The 17,118-nt window shown below is 30.9% G+C and overlaps 2 protein-coding genes across 2 annotated transcripts; both read left to right on the top strand.

Moving 5' to 3' along the window:
* Nucleotides 1-702: 702 nt before the first annotated feature.
* LOC139502856 (matrilin-3-like) lies at nt 703-5,231 on the top strand. The gene is made up of 3 exons (XM_071292484.1): nt 703-829; nt 1,780-2,349; nt 5,077-5,231. The coding sequence occupies exons 1-3, from the start codon at nt 766-768 to the stop codon at nt 5,091-5,093; spliced, it is 651 nt and encodes a 216-aa protein (XP_071148585.1). The 5' UTR covers nt 703-765; the 3' UTR covers nt 5,094-5,231.
* Nucleotides 5,232-10,358: 5,127 nt separating this feature from the next.
* On the top strand, nt 10,359-10,829 carry LOC139504435 (uncharacterized). The gene has a single exon (XM_071294520.1). It carries the CDS (start codon nt 10,359-10,361, stop codon nt 10,827-10,829), a length of 471 nt encoding a protein of 156 aa, XP_071150621.1.
* Nucleotides 10,830-17,118: the final 6,289 nt, after the last annotated feature.

The following is a 17,118-nucleotide window of genomic DNA, read 5'->3' as shown; positions in this document are numbered from 1 at the left end:
CATTTCCATTCTCAATTTTATGTGCGAAAGAAAACCGTCTGCATCTCCAAAACAGTCATGCACATGTCAGGATAATGTTTGTATACTCCAAACGCATGGTCCGTGTGCAAAAGTACAAATTCAAAACTTAAAAAAAAGACAAAAAAGCAAAACCAAGTACAAAACATTTGATGTTATCAGTTTTTATAAAACATCACCTTAACTATTGTTTGCTAAAAAAAATTTACGATAAAAGTTACAACTCTAAACATTATATTCTGGTACATATTACTTCTTAGCTTTGAACTTACCTAATAATTAATCATTTACATCCTCAAGTTTATTATGTGAGTCAGTATGGTTCATAAATTTATTTTTATAATTTCTTTGTCGTCCAAAACAATGCAGATTTAAGAAAATTAGTCGAAAATTTTATGTTAAGACAACAACATTTGTTGACGTAGAGATATGACGAAGACAATATAATGTATACGTCAATGATTGTCTATCTTTCCAAAACATTCATTGTATTGTTTATAAAAAAAAATAAAAAAATATTCTTTCTTTACTAAATTACGTAATATTTTTTTTCTATCCAAGGCGTTTAAAAAGATAACCAATTTCTGAATACAAATCTATACCTATATCTATAGTCTATGCAACAGATTGAAACAAGAAATCGAAATTTCAACATGGATATGTCTACTTTTAATACCCGCCCTCAGCAGTATATATACATGTCTTGTCCGTAATACATCACTACTAATTTCATGTCCAGATTCGAAAATGAAATTTGTATTTGACTTTTGCATTATTTATGCATTATCAGAGACAATTCGTCAAGTGGCAGGTAAGATCTCTTTACATTTTTCTTAAAAGAAATTATGCTATTGTAAACTAGTGAAATCAGTATTATATTCTCTATTTTAGTTTATCATCACTTAAATACAATTTGATTCAAGTTAATTTTACAAAATTAATACACAATGCTAAACCCCGTATCTTGCAGAAAGAGGTCAAAAAGTAAAATCACAAAAATATTGAACTCAGAAGAAAATCATATCGGAAAGTCCCTAATCACATGGCAAATTCAAATGAAAAAACACATCAAAAACGGATGGACATGAACTGTCATATTCCTTACTTGGTACAGGCAAATTCAAGCAGTGCGTCACTTACTGTTCTATATTTATGCCCCTTTATGATTTGGAGAATTGCATTTTCCGCGTTTACAAACTTTAGAATTTGCCTCATTCAAAATGGATGAAACTCAAACAGAGTGCGTACATACACATTCCCATTCATTTTTTATTTAATTTCCTACTGAAAAACAAATCGATTAAATTACTTGTTTTTCCAAAAATTTCCAATCTTATAACACTACATTTTTAAGAACTTTGGACACCATGTCCTTTGTTGTTTGCAAAGGCTAACTATTTGAAATTTTAGGCGTCCAAATGTGTATTGTATTGTGTGTACCAAATACCAATGACACAACTTTCCACCAAACGACAATAAGATAGATCAATTTATATATTTAATTTAAGCATTTATTGTATTCTAAGATGTGCACATAACTTTAATTCTTGATTAAATGCCACACTATATAACCAAAAGCCATTATGTAAAAAATACTGCGATAGTATTTTACATAAATGTGTGTTTATATAATAGAATAATGCTTTTCATTGACACAATTGTGTGTTTATATTTTAGAATGATTCTATTCATTGACACAATTGTGTGTTTATATAATAGGAAGATGCTATTGATTGACACAATTGTGGGTTTATATTTTAGGAGGATGTGCATTAGCTAAAGTAGATATGGTCATCATACTTGATTCTTCGACCAGTGTAGGAAGTGCTAACTTCGATAAAATGAAAGATTTCTGCAAAGATTTTCTCAGAAATGCCGACCTTGATTCCGGTAATGTACGTGTTGGTATATTGTCATACAGTACAGCTGTTATAGTGGAATTCTACCTAAACAGCTTCTCTACCTCCCAAGAAATACTTGACGCAATCGATAATATTCCTTATCGTTATGGCAGCACAAACACAGCCGATAGTTTACAAAGAATGAGAGAAGAAATGTTTTCTGTTGCAAATGGCGACCGTCTAGGTGTTCCAGACATTTGTTTGATTCTGACTGATGGTGTATCGAATATTAATTCCAGAAGGACCATTCCAGAGGCAGGGAAGTCTAGGGATGCTGGTATCCATATATATGCTATTGGTATTGGATTGCGAGATACAAGGGAGCTTGATGGAATAGCTTCAGAACCTTCAAGAGAAAACAGCTTTAATGTTCAAAGTTTTGATGAATTGTCTGTTTTGAGTGACCGGGTCTTGGATGCATTTTGTCCAGGTAATCATAAGTTATTGTTCATTGTTTTTAAAACCCGGTTTTCATCGGGACTTTTGTTCACGCTACAGGTTGTGTAAAATTATCAGATTGTGTATAAATTGTGTATAGAAAATTCAATTAATTGTGTTAAAAAGAAAAATTACACCATATAATTTAAGATAAAATGTAAGACACCCGAGCCACCTTACGAAAGTTCATTTGGTGATTTTCAAAATGAAATTTCAACGTAAACATTAATGAAGATTAAAAAAAACACCTGTGTCTGTAAAATAAACGTTGACTCCTTACTGTTACAAATTGGTTTTCAATATCCAAATACCACGATAAAAAGGGTATGTTTATCTATCTTTTTTATAACGATTTTTTCTTAGTTTCAACAAGTTTTCTTAATCTATTATTCGCTAAGCTATTGTAACTAGTTGTCAGACTAATCTGTATGTCAGCAGTCACATATAAATACAAACAAAGTTGGCAACAGAGAAGAAAGTAAAATTGATAGTCAATATGAATTGCTGTATTGTTTTTATAAATTGCCAAATTGTTAGCAGCGTGCAATGTATTGCTGAATTCAAAAAAAACTTAAAGAAAAAAACAAAAACAAAAAACGAAAATAAAAGCACGAACAACGTTAGCTTGTGAGTTCCTTGTCTGAGGTTGTCTTTTCACGTACTAGTATTTTCTTTTTTAAGTCCCATTTCAACGTTTGTGATGAAGTTTTTTTTTTGTATATAAATTTGTCTCCGGCATCAATGCTGAAACTTTATACGCATCTACTGCAGTGCAGTTGGTATATTTGAGTAAGTACTAATTGAAATAAAAACATAATGAAATTGAGGGGGAAAAAATGGAATTAGATTGTAAATTAGACAATTAAGTTAAACAAATATAAGAGGAAAGGATAATTCTAATTCAAGATTTTATTTAATACGGAGGGATAACATATGGGATCAGCTTACATATATCCTTTCCCAAAGAGTCATGGATACGATGATTGCGCCATACAATTTTCGTCGCTAATCATACGAATGTGACGATTTTCATCAGTTTACACGCGAAGCAATACATTTGTTTTTTTTAATTTGATAGATGCTTTTGTGTGTTTTTTTGGGAATGATTGTTTGTTTTGAGATAGTAACACAGTGATGACTTCTGTACCATATTTTGACTATTTTATGTATTGCGTCTGTTTTGTTCAAACATTATTGTAAATATAACGGAATTATGTGACTGTCATACAAGTGACAGGTTTATCGCTAAAACACCAAGTTCAATCCACCATTTTCTACCTTTAAAAATGCCTGTTTCAAGTCAGGAATATGACAGTTGTTGTTCATTCATTTGATGTGTTTTGTCTTTTGAATTTGCCATTTGATTAGGGACTTTCGGTTTTTCTGTTGTTTTTTTTTATTGCGGATAAGATATGTCTGTATTCGTCGATTTGCTATCTGCTACCAAAATATAATTTGTAAGCCAGATGTCAGTGTTATGGCAAATGATTTGTGTCCTTTTTTGTAAGGAAAGATAGAGTCATAAAGTACAAATGTACTATAAGTTATATTGTTCGCTACTGACCCCCTACGGATTCATAGAGGGTTAGTAAAATCCATAGAAGAGGCTGGAGGCCGAATCTCATAGATTTTATCCACCCTCTTTGGTCATTACGGGGTCAGAAGTTAACCGTATAACAAATAGTTATCAAAGGTACCAGGATTATAATTTAGTAACAAAGTTATCGCACGCTGGACTTTATCTGCTGCGTCTTGTAGAAAACATGAACAATGAAACACAACACAATTAATAGATGACGTCATCATTAACATTATACGTGACGTCATGAACTCCCTATTAAATCTAATAACCCCTACGCATCCATAGGGGACCACCATGTGACTGCGTTTAACCAATCGCAACGTGATCATTTACCGGGGGTGCGGTAATGTTTTAAAGACGAAAAGGATTGCAACTGTAACGTTGAATGTGATTAAAAGAAAACCAGGTTATTTGTTGATATGTTACATATTTTATTATATTTTATGTTTTGTACAAAAATGAGGCTGTTAGTTTTCTAGTTTGAATTGTCTTCTATTGGTCATTTCGGGGCCCATTTAAAGCTGACTATGCAGTTTGTGTTCTTTGTTGAAGGACTTACGGTGACCTATAGTTGTTAATTTCTGTGTCATTTGTATTATTTTTTTTTTGGTGGAAAATTGTCTCATTGGCAATCATATCTCATCTTGTTTTATAAATATACGAAATTACAAACAATTATTTTAAAAAGCAAACAATGACAAAAATATATAATTGGATAATGGTATTTAGAAATTATTTATAATTATTAAAATGATAAGTGTTATAGCTACACCGTCTAATTCACTATCCATTAAACTTATTAGATATAACTATTTAAATGCTATTCTGTAATGGAGTATCGATTGTTATGATCACGAATTAATGTTATAAATTATTAATTTTTATGAATTACTGTGGATTCGTTTATTTTCGTGGGTACCAATTTTCATGGTTTGAGAAATAATTGCATATTCTTGTGTGTTTAATTTCCTGGATTTGGCAAAGTATGCATACATTCCCTTAGAAAATATTTAATTCGTTGAACTTATAAATTCGTGGTAATCCTGTACCAATAAAATCCACGAAAATTGGTATCCAACGAATTTTAATGAATCCACAGTATATTCATTTTAATTTCAATGTATGACTCTTTTGCAGATGATTCTACTTCATAACATGAACAAAGTGGATATAAAACCAGAAAGGAGTTAATAAATTACTTAGCCTGCAGAATACTTCGTTCTACTTCATAACATGGACAAAGTGGATATAAAACCAGAAAGGAGTTAATAAATTACTTATCCTGCAGAATACTTCGTTTTACTTATTCCTTGTCAATAGTTTGAACCTTGCTTTTGAACAATCATCAATGCAGATGAAAGAGATGATGGTTAGAAATAGCACCTAAACATGTTTCCTGGCCGTTGGAAAATGAATATATTTCCCAACTTTGTACTATCAAGCTTGACCATTATTCTGTTCTTTAAATATAGCCAATAAGTCGAATATGTTTTAAATAATAATTTTGAAATAATTGAGTTTTATAACAACAACAAAATGTACTCAGACTTTTTTATAACAGAAAATCCTTCGTTCTATCTAAATCGGCAAACACGTACATGACGCTCTGTTATTACCTAATTGTGCTAAACTATGGGAGTTTTATCAACTCATTTGATGTTTTCACTGGTCAAGTGAGACTGTTAAAAACAGGGATTTTATATAAATGTTATGTACCTAGGAATAAGGAAGTTGTTATCAAATAGTCCATTTCTACATACATGTATGTGTATGTTGGCTATTATTTATGTTGCAGTTCGGTGTTTTTATTTCCTCTTATAGTTTAAAAAATGTGTATTTCTCCGTTACAGTGTGTAACACAGTTTTGCTCGCTTAGTCGATTGAACAGCGATATACTACTGTTGCTTCTGTTTGTTCTACAAACAATGACAAAAAAGTCAACGCTACGATAGTATTACATGTACTAGTACAAACTCATGATTTTTTTTGTATATGATACAATGGTTTTGTTTTTGGTAATGGTCATGGGCCTCGAAACACTTACCTGGTTTTTCCATTTGAAGGATATTTTATAAAGGAGTAGGTTCAGTAAGACCCCTTTTTGGCCCCAAAATATAGCAGTTTTAAAAAATTGTGAAATGTAATCTTTTAGCTATTTACTGGAAAGAAGAATGCTTCTGCTACATATATATGGGCTGTTTTTGACAATACAATGCACATTTATCGGGGACTAGCAACATTAAGTTATGTTAAATTACTAAAATCTTCTCACTTTTAGCATTTTATTTAAATTTAAGACGGTGTCCGTCTTAAATGAAAGTGGCCGCATTCGTGTTCATTAATAATATTGAAATGTTAAAGTTGTATTTCATGATAACATAAACATATATAAAGGTTGAGGATGAACACGGATGCGGCCACTTTCGTTTTTGACAAAAAAAACATCTGAAAAGTGACGTTTTTTGGCATATTTTTCATAGCTTGAATCGGAGCGTTTTTAATGACTAAATCAGTCAAAATCTTTCACATCAATGAATTGAATCAATTGAAATAGACATTTAAGTGTTTAAAAAGTGTCCAAAATCTTTCGTTAGATGAACCTGAAATTTGAGGCCAAAATCGGCCCTTACCCGACCTTCTCTTTTGTCAATAAATTACAAGTTCGCAAATATATAGCATTGATTGTTGACAAACAAAGAGAGATAAACAGACCGATTAATAGTCAAATAACAAATAGCTATATTTTTCCGCAAAAAAACCCCATAAATTAATGAAGTCAGTTAAGTTACAACTGCATCCAGGAAAATCCGATAATCTATATATATAACGTAAAATAACATCTCTTTAACATGTTATATAAGTAATGACAACTGCATCCGGAATAATCCGATAATCTATATATAATGTCAAAAATATCCTTTATATAAGTTATGGAATAAGCATCCGGGAGAATCCGATAGTCTATATATAACGTCAAATAACACCCCTTACATTAGTTATGACATCTGCATCCGGGAGAATCCGATAATCTATATTTAATGTCAAAAAAGATACATAAACGTTATATGTCTTTCATTAAAAAAAATAAGAAAATTAAAGAAAACAGATTTAAATATTAACTGATATTCAGGTTTCCACCGTTACCCTCTGGGAAAGGATTCTTACCATAATTGTTTTATTCCATAAAAAGCAGTACTGTTCAGCAATATGACTGTTCTATGTAATTCAAATTTAAAGTTGTTCGGTTCAGTTAAATTGCAAATAGAATTGAGAATGGACATGGGGAATGTGTCAAAAAGACATCAACTCGACCATAGAGTAGATACCAGCCCAAAGCAACAAATTTGTCATGAATGCAGCGAGAAATTCTCACAGTTGGAGGTGTGCTTCGGCTGGTCTCGAAATAAAAATGCATACTAGTTCAGTGATAATGGCAATCATACTAAACTCTGACATATTTAAAAGAAACTAAAATTAGAAAAAATACAAGAATTGCAAATTGCCAGAGGCTACTGACTTTGGACAGGCGGGGTCAACATGTTTTTTCTTGGATCTCACTCCCCCCTCCCCACTTTATCCCAGTAGACATTACTGAACGAGCAAAGACACTATAATACGCACAGTAATAGTCAGTTAAATTAAACCATGTCATTGTGCGTACCATTAAAATTAGTCAGCTAAGGTATCAAACAGTTTTGTTTTGATCAATTATCCGTTTCAGAATCTAATGCATCCTGGGTAATATTTTCAAAAGTGTACACCAAAACATCCTGGTTGGTTAAAAATGCCATAAACAATGGAAATTTAACCAATGACGTGACGTTATTTTCATTTTGGGGGTACGAACAATGAAATTACCCATGATGCATTAGATTCGGAAACGGCCAATTATCGTACAGTTGTGTATTGATTAGGTATTTGTATAAATTGGAAAAGATTCAGCAAAAAACAAAGTAGCAGTGCAAATATGTGACATGTTATTCTATTCAGATTATTGTTTTAACAAGGATTATAGAATAGAAAATATAAAAATGCAATGTATATCAACAAAGGAGTTTTGATTAACATTCAACATATTTGAAGGCGATGTTACAGTTCATTGAGTAATTATTTAGTAAAAGAAGTCCACTAAATTCACTCGTCGATAATATGTATGTGTCTTAACGGAAGTATTCCCATTCGTATGATTTCTCTTTATTTGAAAAGGTTTGTTAACATTATTTGCATTGTACAAATGTTGAATGATATTCAGGAAGTTTGTTTAATAGGTTGATACGAAAAACAGAGTGTTTTATATGGGCACATAATCATTAAATATTCGAGCTTTTTTGGGAAATTTCTACTCCAAAGGATATAGATAACAAAGAAAAGGTAAGCATTTGTCTTATTTTTATACATTATTATGATATAACAATATCAGAAAAAACATACAATAGATGAGACATTAGCTATCACGTAAATTAAATCAAAGTTGTCAAATCTTTTTTTTTTAATTTGTGCATGTTGTGTTTATAAAAAAAGAATATGTGGTATGATTGCTAATGAGACAACTCTCCATGAAGGACAAAACTGACACAGAAATTAACAACTATAGGTCACCGAACGGCTTTTAAATTGCAAAGCCCATACCACATAGTCAGCTATAAAAGGCACCTAAATGACAATGTAAAACACTTTAAACGAGAATACTAACGGCCTAATTTTTGTACAAAAAATGAACGAAAAACAAATATGTGGGAATACAACCTACGTCACTTCCGGTGATACGCAGTTCAAAAATTTCAGAGGGAAGAAAAGTTACAAATATTATTCAATATAACTGTTACACAAAATTGAAAATTGTCAATAGAACAAAAATATGCTACGATAGAGGTAACTATCCAGATTTTGACAATGAAAATATTGGAGACAAATTGGGAAGTGCTATTAAATTAAGGTGATCATATAGATAAAAATTGGGGAAAATTTCATAAGGAATTATTAGAGATGGAGAAGCGTTATATCCCTGTCAAGAAAATAAAAACCTCGACTTAAAGAGTGAGTTTTATATGGACAAAAAAACTTTAGAGAAAATAAAGAAATAAACTCTCTGTGTAGGAAATCTATTGCTACTAAAGATTAAAGTATAAGATTGAAATACAATAAAGTACGAAATCAGGTAAAGACGATTACAAAGAAACTGAAAAGGGAACACGAAAAGAAACTGTAAACAAATGCTAAGAAAAAAATTAAAGGTACTATGTAAATACATAAAGTCCAAGTCTAAAACAAGATCAGGAATAGGTGAACTATTAACAGACCAAAACGACGAAACGTCTAGAAAGACCACTGACGACAAAGAAAAGGCTGAAATTTTAGCAACGTTTTTCAACAGGGTCTTCACAAAAGAAGAAGAAGGAGAAGAACCTACCTTACCAATAAAAAACACTTAAAAATAAAATGCTACAAATGAATATAAATAAGGAAGAAAAAGCTAAGATACTTAAGAGACTGAAGGTTGAAAAATCTCCGGGACCAGATAGAATACACCAAAGAATACCCAAAGAGTTAGCAGAATCAATATCAACACCATTATGCATAATATTAAACCAATCAATAAGGAACAGTACTGTTCCAAGTAGATGGAAAGAAGCACAAATTAGCGCTATTTTCAAGAAGGGAAAAAATGTATTGCTGGTAACTATAGACCTGTCAGCTTAACCTCAGTGGTGTGCAAAGTAATGGAAAAATTGGTACGTGAACATATTGTCAAACATATGAAAATCAACAAATTCTTTACTGATCGTCAATATGACATTACATCTCTTCAACTTTTAAATATATTGGACAAATGACCAGAAGCCCTTGATAATGGGAAATCTATTGGTGTTATTTACATGGACTATATGAAAGCATTCGACACTGTTCCGCACAAAAGACTAATGAACAAACTCAGAGCAGATGGCACAGAACTTTCAGTTCTGAATTGGGTCGATAGTTTTCTAAGTGACAGAATACAACAGGTTTCAATAAACAATAAAACATCATCATCATCGTCAAAAGTAACTTCAGATATCCCTCAAGGATCTATGCTTGGACCTCTACTTTTTATAATCCTGGTTGATTCCGAAGTGCAAACATGTCCACATAGGAAAACCGGGACTGGAACCAGGTTCAAAATATACACTGAAATCGAAAATATATATTACAAAAAGTTACTGAAGAAAAAGACATTGGAGTAATTATTGACTCTAAATTAAATTTCGAAAAATATATAAATGAGAAAGTTTATAAAGCAAATTCCCATGTTTGCACTACTGAGATGGAATTTTCAATGTTTAGATATAGATACCTTTGTACCACTATACAAGACACTCGTAAGAACACATTTAGAGTTTGCAAGCTCAGTATGGCATTCATATAAAATAAAATATATTGACATGATTGAGAATGTGCAGCACCGGGCAACTAAACAACTACCAGGATTAAATAATTTAACATACTCAAAGAGACTGCAAAAATTGAAACTACCATACCTAAATTTTAGACGTGTCCGAGGTGACATGATTGAATTATATAAAATACTGAACGAAAAATATGACAAAGAGGCGGCACATTTTGTTAAATTATGGAAGGATATGACTACACGAACAGGGATAAGCGGCAACAGTCTGAAAATATTTCCAAAAAGAGCAAGAACAGAATTTAGGAGGAATGCCTTTGCTCTACGAGTGATGAGAACATGGAATACACTACCCGAAATTATAGTGACATCATCAACCACAAATACATTTAAGAATAGACTAGACAAATATTGGAAGAACCAAACAAGGATGTACGAAGACTATACATCAACAATCACCGGAAGTGGAGAAGATTTAGATATAGAGACTGATGAAGAAGAACTTTAGTTCCTGCATCAGTAAAAGAACCTAAGTAAAACTAAGTAACCTACAGTGACTTGACTGTTAGTGTTGCTATTCACCAATTGCAACTCATTCAAAATTTTGACCCAATTGCAATTTGTTTTATTAAATCAAATTGTTCAACTGGTCAAAAATTTGAACAAACTGTTCAGCCAAAATGTGAAAGTGCAAAGTGATAAAATAAATCATACTTACAATCCTACAAGTCTGTAACTCCACTGTATTGATGTAATTCCTAAATCAGTCTATCAATCTGTATAGTTATATTACAGCCATTACCATACTGAAGGTGAACTGTTTTATTTTGAATTGCTATAAAAATGTCAAAACTAAGCTTTTATAGAGTTTTTCTTTCGAAAAGTATTCTATATTTATAAGTATCACACATTATGTGAATAAAAACATTTCATATTCAGTAAAATATGTATGAAATAACAATATGCTTCTTTGGGGAGATAACCTAAAATACTATTCTTTTGAATAAAGACTTTTTGAAACCAAAAAGCGATTATCTCCCCTTCCTACAAACATATTGCAATTTCAAATATTTTACTGAATATGAAATGTTTTTATTCACATAGTGTGTGATTCTTATAAATATAGAATACTTTTCGAAAGAAAAACTCTATAAAAGCTTAGTTTTGACATTTTAATAGCAATTCAAAATAAAACAGTTCAACTTTAGTATGGTAATGGCAATAATATAACTATACAGATTGATAGACTGATTTAGGAAATACATAAATACAGTGGAGTTACAGACTTATAGGATTGTAAGTATGATTTATTTTATCATTTGCACTTTCACATTTTGCATGTTTTGGCTGAACAGTTTGTTCAAATTTTTGACCAGTTGAACAATTTGATTTAATAAAACAAATTGCAATTGGGTCAAAATTTGAATGAGTTGCAATTGGTAAATAGCAACACTAACAGTCAAGTCACTGTAAGTAAAGTAACAAATAAACAAACGACATATTCTTCCAATACATTCACACTTAAACATGAAAAGGTACCCATACACTTATGACATTTTAGGTTCTCAATGATATTCAATTTCGTAACTTATGTAACCTTTTAACTTTTTGTTTGTTTCGAGAGTCTCTGATGAATATTCTGAAAATGAAACTATCGTGCTTACAAAATCATCAGTCTGGTATCTTTAATGAGCTATTGATTTTTTGTCATTAAATTTTGTAAAATAATGCATACAGTTCTTTGATATGAAAAATAACACTAGTTTGTATTGCTTATTACAGCGCCAAAAGATGAGCTAAATAATTACATTAAATTTATATACAATAATTACAAGATTATTTAAAACAATTGCAGATTCTATTAAAAAAGGCATAAATAAAGCTATACATATACAAATGATATAGTTTTACAGGTACAGTGACCCAGTTATATAATTTTTTATTATATGATATGAGTGAGTAATGATATATTACACAACAATGCTAATGAATAATTGCCTGGAAAAAAAACTTAAAATAACTATATCGTTTTTATAACCTTCTCCCTGTTCCTATATATATAATATAATATAATTATTAGAAGTCATATGGCGCAGAAATTAGACAGACTGCTTTATAGCTGGGAACTAATTTCATTATTAGTTTCTCAGGCATATTTACACTGTATTGATAATTCTTGCAATAACGAAGAAATATCTATGCAGAAAACTCAACACAATAACAAAATGTCCTCATTTAATGCATTGTACAAATGGTTATATCTTTTGGAAAATTTAACAATAACACGTTTATTTGAAATATGAATACAATTATTAAAAGAGGGACGAAAGATACCAAAGGGATAGTCAAACTCATAAATCCAAAACAAACTGACAACGCCATGGCTAAAAATGAAAAAGACAGACAGAAAAACAATAGTACACACGACACAACATATTAACATATTAAGGTGGATCGAGAGTACAAACATTTCTGCAAAATTTAAAAAAATTTCATTACAAATTTTATTTCTTGCACTATAAGTTGTTACTTTGTGATTTAGTTTAAAAATTAACCAAAAATTTTTTTTACCTGCGATTATTTATGAAATGTTTATGTCATTGAAAACGCTCCCAATTATTTCCTTTTTTGCAAAAATAAAAATATTCGAAATATGAATAGAATAATTTATAACATGTCAATAAGAATGCAATGGAATGACAAATTGTGACATAAAAAATAGGATGCGGTTTTTAGCAATAAACATATGGCTAGACAGTGTCTCATGATCTGAATTTACACTTTTGTAGAATGAATTAAATAGAAATATTCAGTACGAGATCTAAAATTATTATAACATTATGCAAATACCAAAACGATTTCCATATGAAAAGGTATAACAATTGATGGAATTACTGACAGTCAAGAATTGGAACATTATTTACTAGTTAATCAAAATTTCTGAAGTTTCTCGGGCAGTCTTATTTATGTAACTTTCTGGTTGAAATAATAAAAAACTAAATTCTGTGACATACAAGATCACGTACAATATAGTTCAAAGTACATTCTGCCTTTATAAACGAATAGAAAAAAACCCAAAGGATATGCAATATGCTCATGACACAAAATCAGTTCATGCACAGCGGAAAATCAAAAAGTTAAGTCTTGTGTGTATTTTATTCTACACATCATATAATTAACTATTACGTTGACCTCTAAAGTCAACTAATGACCATATACGCGATGTAAACATAAATTAAGATATAAATAGATTCAGCGAACTCGTGCTATTGGATTTTTCTAGTCTGTTTAATTTCATATTTTAGATTTAAAATATATGTTTTTATCTGTATAAGAATGATTTTTTTGTAGATCTAATCAGTCAATCAAATGATGTATTATTGTTGTAATAATTTCAATGTTGACATTCTTTTCCTTTGAATAACTTTACACATACAATTCTGGTGTTATCCAGCTCTAGCTAAGAGGTAAAATTTGTGTTGAAATGAATACGGATTATATGAGATCAAATTATTCACTTGCAAGTAATTAACTCATTCTCAATGGTTGAAGTCTATTTTGACAAAATCTCGTAGCTAGTTCCCCTTTAAAACGATCCAATTCACCGGCTCAATATTCCTTACCGGTTTTTGACTACATGTATGACATAGTAGACCATTACCTTTAAATCAATTCAAGTATTTTAACAATTGATTTTACCTTTTGAATAAATGTAAGTTCTTTTTTTCAATAACATATACTTTGTTCACCTTTCATAATCATGATTAGAATTTCGACTACTATCTGTTCGTTGTGTAGTGGTTACTGCATCCTGCGTTCCGGGATGACAATTTCAGGGTTTAAATTTTCGGCTCTCCCGTGCAAACATTTGCGAGTATGGTCTTGAAGAAACGATGATAGTCCGTCGGAAGTGAACGATAATTGGCTGACTCGTGTTAAAAGAGAGCCATATCTCTTGCACGTAAAAGACACCCTTGTAGATTTCGAAAAAGAGCAGGCTAATGCCGCTACAAGGCAACACTCGCAGCGCAAAGAATTAAGGGATTAATATTAGTTTTTCAATGATTTGTTTCCCAATCTACTATAAATAAATATGTATCAACTGATCTGTTCATTTTTAGATCGTAAGACTACTAAGACAATTCAGACAAACTGTTGATTTCGCTTTGGAACAATCTTTTTAAATGTATAAGTTAAGGCAGAAGACCCTGGTTAAGGGAAACAACTCTATAAATCATCAGTACGTTTGTGTCAACCATTTTAAAAAATATATTTCTGCTTCTAGGTTACACAGATTATTTTCAATCTGTTTCAGGTAAATGCTTAAAATATGTTAATGAACTTGACTGTTGCAAACGCATAACTGATGTAAAGAGTTATCTCCCTGAACCAAGGTCTACCCCCTTAAGTTCAAGGAACAGTAAATGGGCTATGTCGTAGATTTTGCTCAAATTTTGCATACAATCTTGGCTCGGTAAAAAACAACTGACAATCGAAAAAAAAATGCATTTATCTATTTTATTATCTGAAATATTGCAGATTGATTTCTTTTATTATGGATGAATATTTGTATAGAAAGCACATACAATCAACGAAAACACATACAAAATTTGTCTTAAAATCGCAAAATCTGTTATTCTACTCCATAGATTTTTCTTTAAAAACTGTATGTTATTGACACATAAAATTCCGTTATAATGATGCAAAATAAAGATAGGGTCACCGACTTCGTTTGTTGTCTACTACTCATTTTTTCATCTTGTTGGTAGTGAAAAACGTCAAAAATCAACGTTTTACGGCCTGCAACACGGTGACGTTACGATTATTTCGACGTTTCATAGGATTTTTTCACAAAGAACACAACATTTAAGGATGTATACCGTAAAAACGAAGTCGGTGACCCTATCTTTATTTTACATCATTATAACGGTAATTTATGTATCAACAACATATAGTTTTTTAAGAAAAATCTATGGAGTAGAATTAGAAATTTGGCGATTTTAAGACAAATTTTAGAAGGTTTCATGCCGATTTTATGTGCTTTCTATACAAATACTCACCAATTTTGTAAGAATTCAATCAGTAATATTTTAAATGATAAATAAAATCCATCCATTATTTTTTCGATTTTCATTTGAAGTTCATCGAGCCAGAGTTGTATGCAAAATTTTACTGAAATCTATGACATAGCCCATTTACTGTAACTTGCCCTTAAATCCAACAATTATAATACAATGACTAAACATTTAAAAAATAACTAAATGTTATCTTAAGCTAGAAGTAGAAATTAAATGATATTATAGAAAAAATTGTGCTGCACCAGATGCATATTTTAATTAAAATATTTCTTTAATAATACTCCAGGTCAAAAAGTTGAGAAAAAAAACTTGGACAACGTCAAAGGACTGAAAACACAACATGAACATAAAGTATAGCAAGAGCCTAACAGGGAATCAAAGCTATGCATTAGTGATATATAATCCTTATATCTAAAATAGATTTTGAATTTCAAAACAGTAATATCTGTGTTTCATGTCATGAAATAAAATGGAATAAATGTATAAATGACTTAAAATCAATACTTTTTTTCAGATAATAATACAGTTTTGATCATTAACAAATCAACTAGTAATATGCATCACTAAATTACAAACCACGTAGCAAACCTCACAAAAAGTACAAGAAACGATAGAAATATATTGTATATAGGGATCGGTCACGTCATCAATTTGTAACGTAAATGACGTCACAATTAAGAAAATAAGGTAAACATGGAAGTCCATCAGGAAAAAATTGTTTACCAAATAACAGGTTCTTAAATAACTATAACTAAATCTAGATAAAAAAGACGTGTTGGTCAGTATAACATGTCAATCTAATTTCTATGTGTGAATTTATTTTGTTAACGCATTTGGTACTGTGACAAATATTACAGAACACTTAGCTGGGAGGGAAAAAGTCTCTGACAACTATTACAGGTATTACGATATAAATAACACATAGCTGGGAGGGAAATAGTCAGTGACAATTATTACAGGTATTACTATATAAATAACACATAGCTGGGAGGGATATAGTCTGTGACATTTTTACAGGTATTATTATATAAATAACCCATAGCTGGGAGGGATATAGTCTGTGGTAATTATTACAGGTATTACTATATAAATAACACATAGCTAGGAGCGATATAGTCGATCGCATCCCCGAGAAAATATTGACAACTGAGACGAATACGGGGTTGAAAAAGCTTTTTCGAGGAGTACCGATCTACTCTATCATTTGGTACCTAGACAATAAATAGTTCGACAATATGTACTTCTTTACAGGCGCTGTTGAAATGTTGTTATCTAAAAATGAAGTTCACAATTGTAAAATGACATTTTCAAATCTGCACTTATTGATTATACTCCGGCACCCAATGACACGTATTTCAAAGAGTGCTTACATACTATATATTCTAGTTCACTTGAGATTACTGGCAATAGAAGGTCTTATTAATATTTTTTATCTTTCTTTCCAAATTGAGAACTTCAAATTTGAATCTATGACAACGGTTATTACTTCATTTTTTTCAATTTTCAACGAATCTTATTTTAGCTCTATATCATGTGACATAGCTCTTATTACGTAAAATAAAGTGCGTGTCTGTTCAATTTATACATACTCTATTTACAGATTAGCGATCTTTACACGAGACACTTGCTCTTACAGTGTTTGAGGAAGCATAACTGAAACCGACAATATATTAGTCAGGTCAACATCTATTTATAGCTTACAGATATTTTTATTCGAGC

Source organism: Mytilus edulis, chromosome 14 (assembly GCF_963676685.1).
Source record: "Mytilus edulis chromosome 14, xbMytEdul2.2, whole genome shotgun sequence".
Lineage (NCBI taxonomy): Eukaryota > Metazoa > Mollusca > Bivalvia > Mytilida > Mytilidae > Mytilus > Mytilus edulis.
The sequence above is the reverse complement of the archived record's forward strand: the minus strand, read 5'-3'. Positions and strand labels throughout refer to the sequence as shown.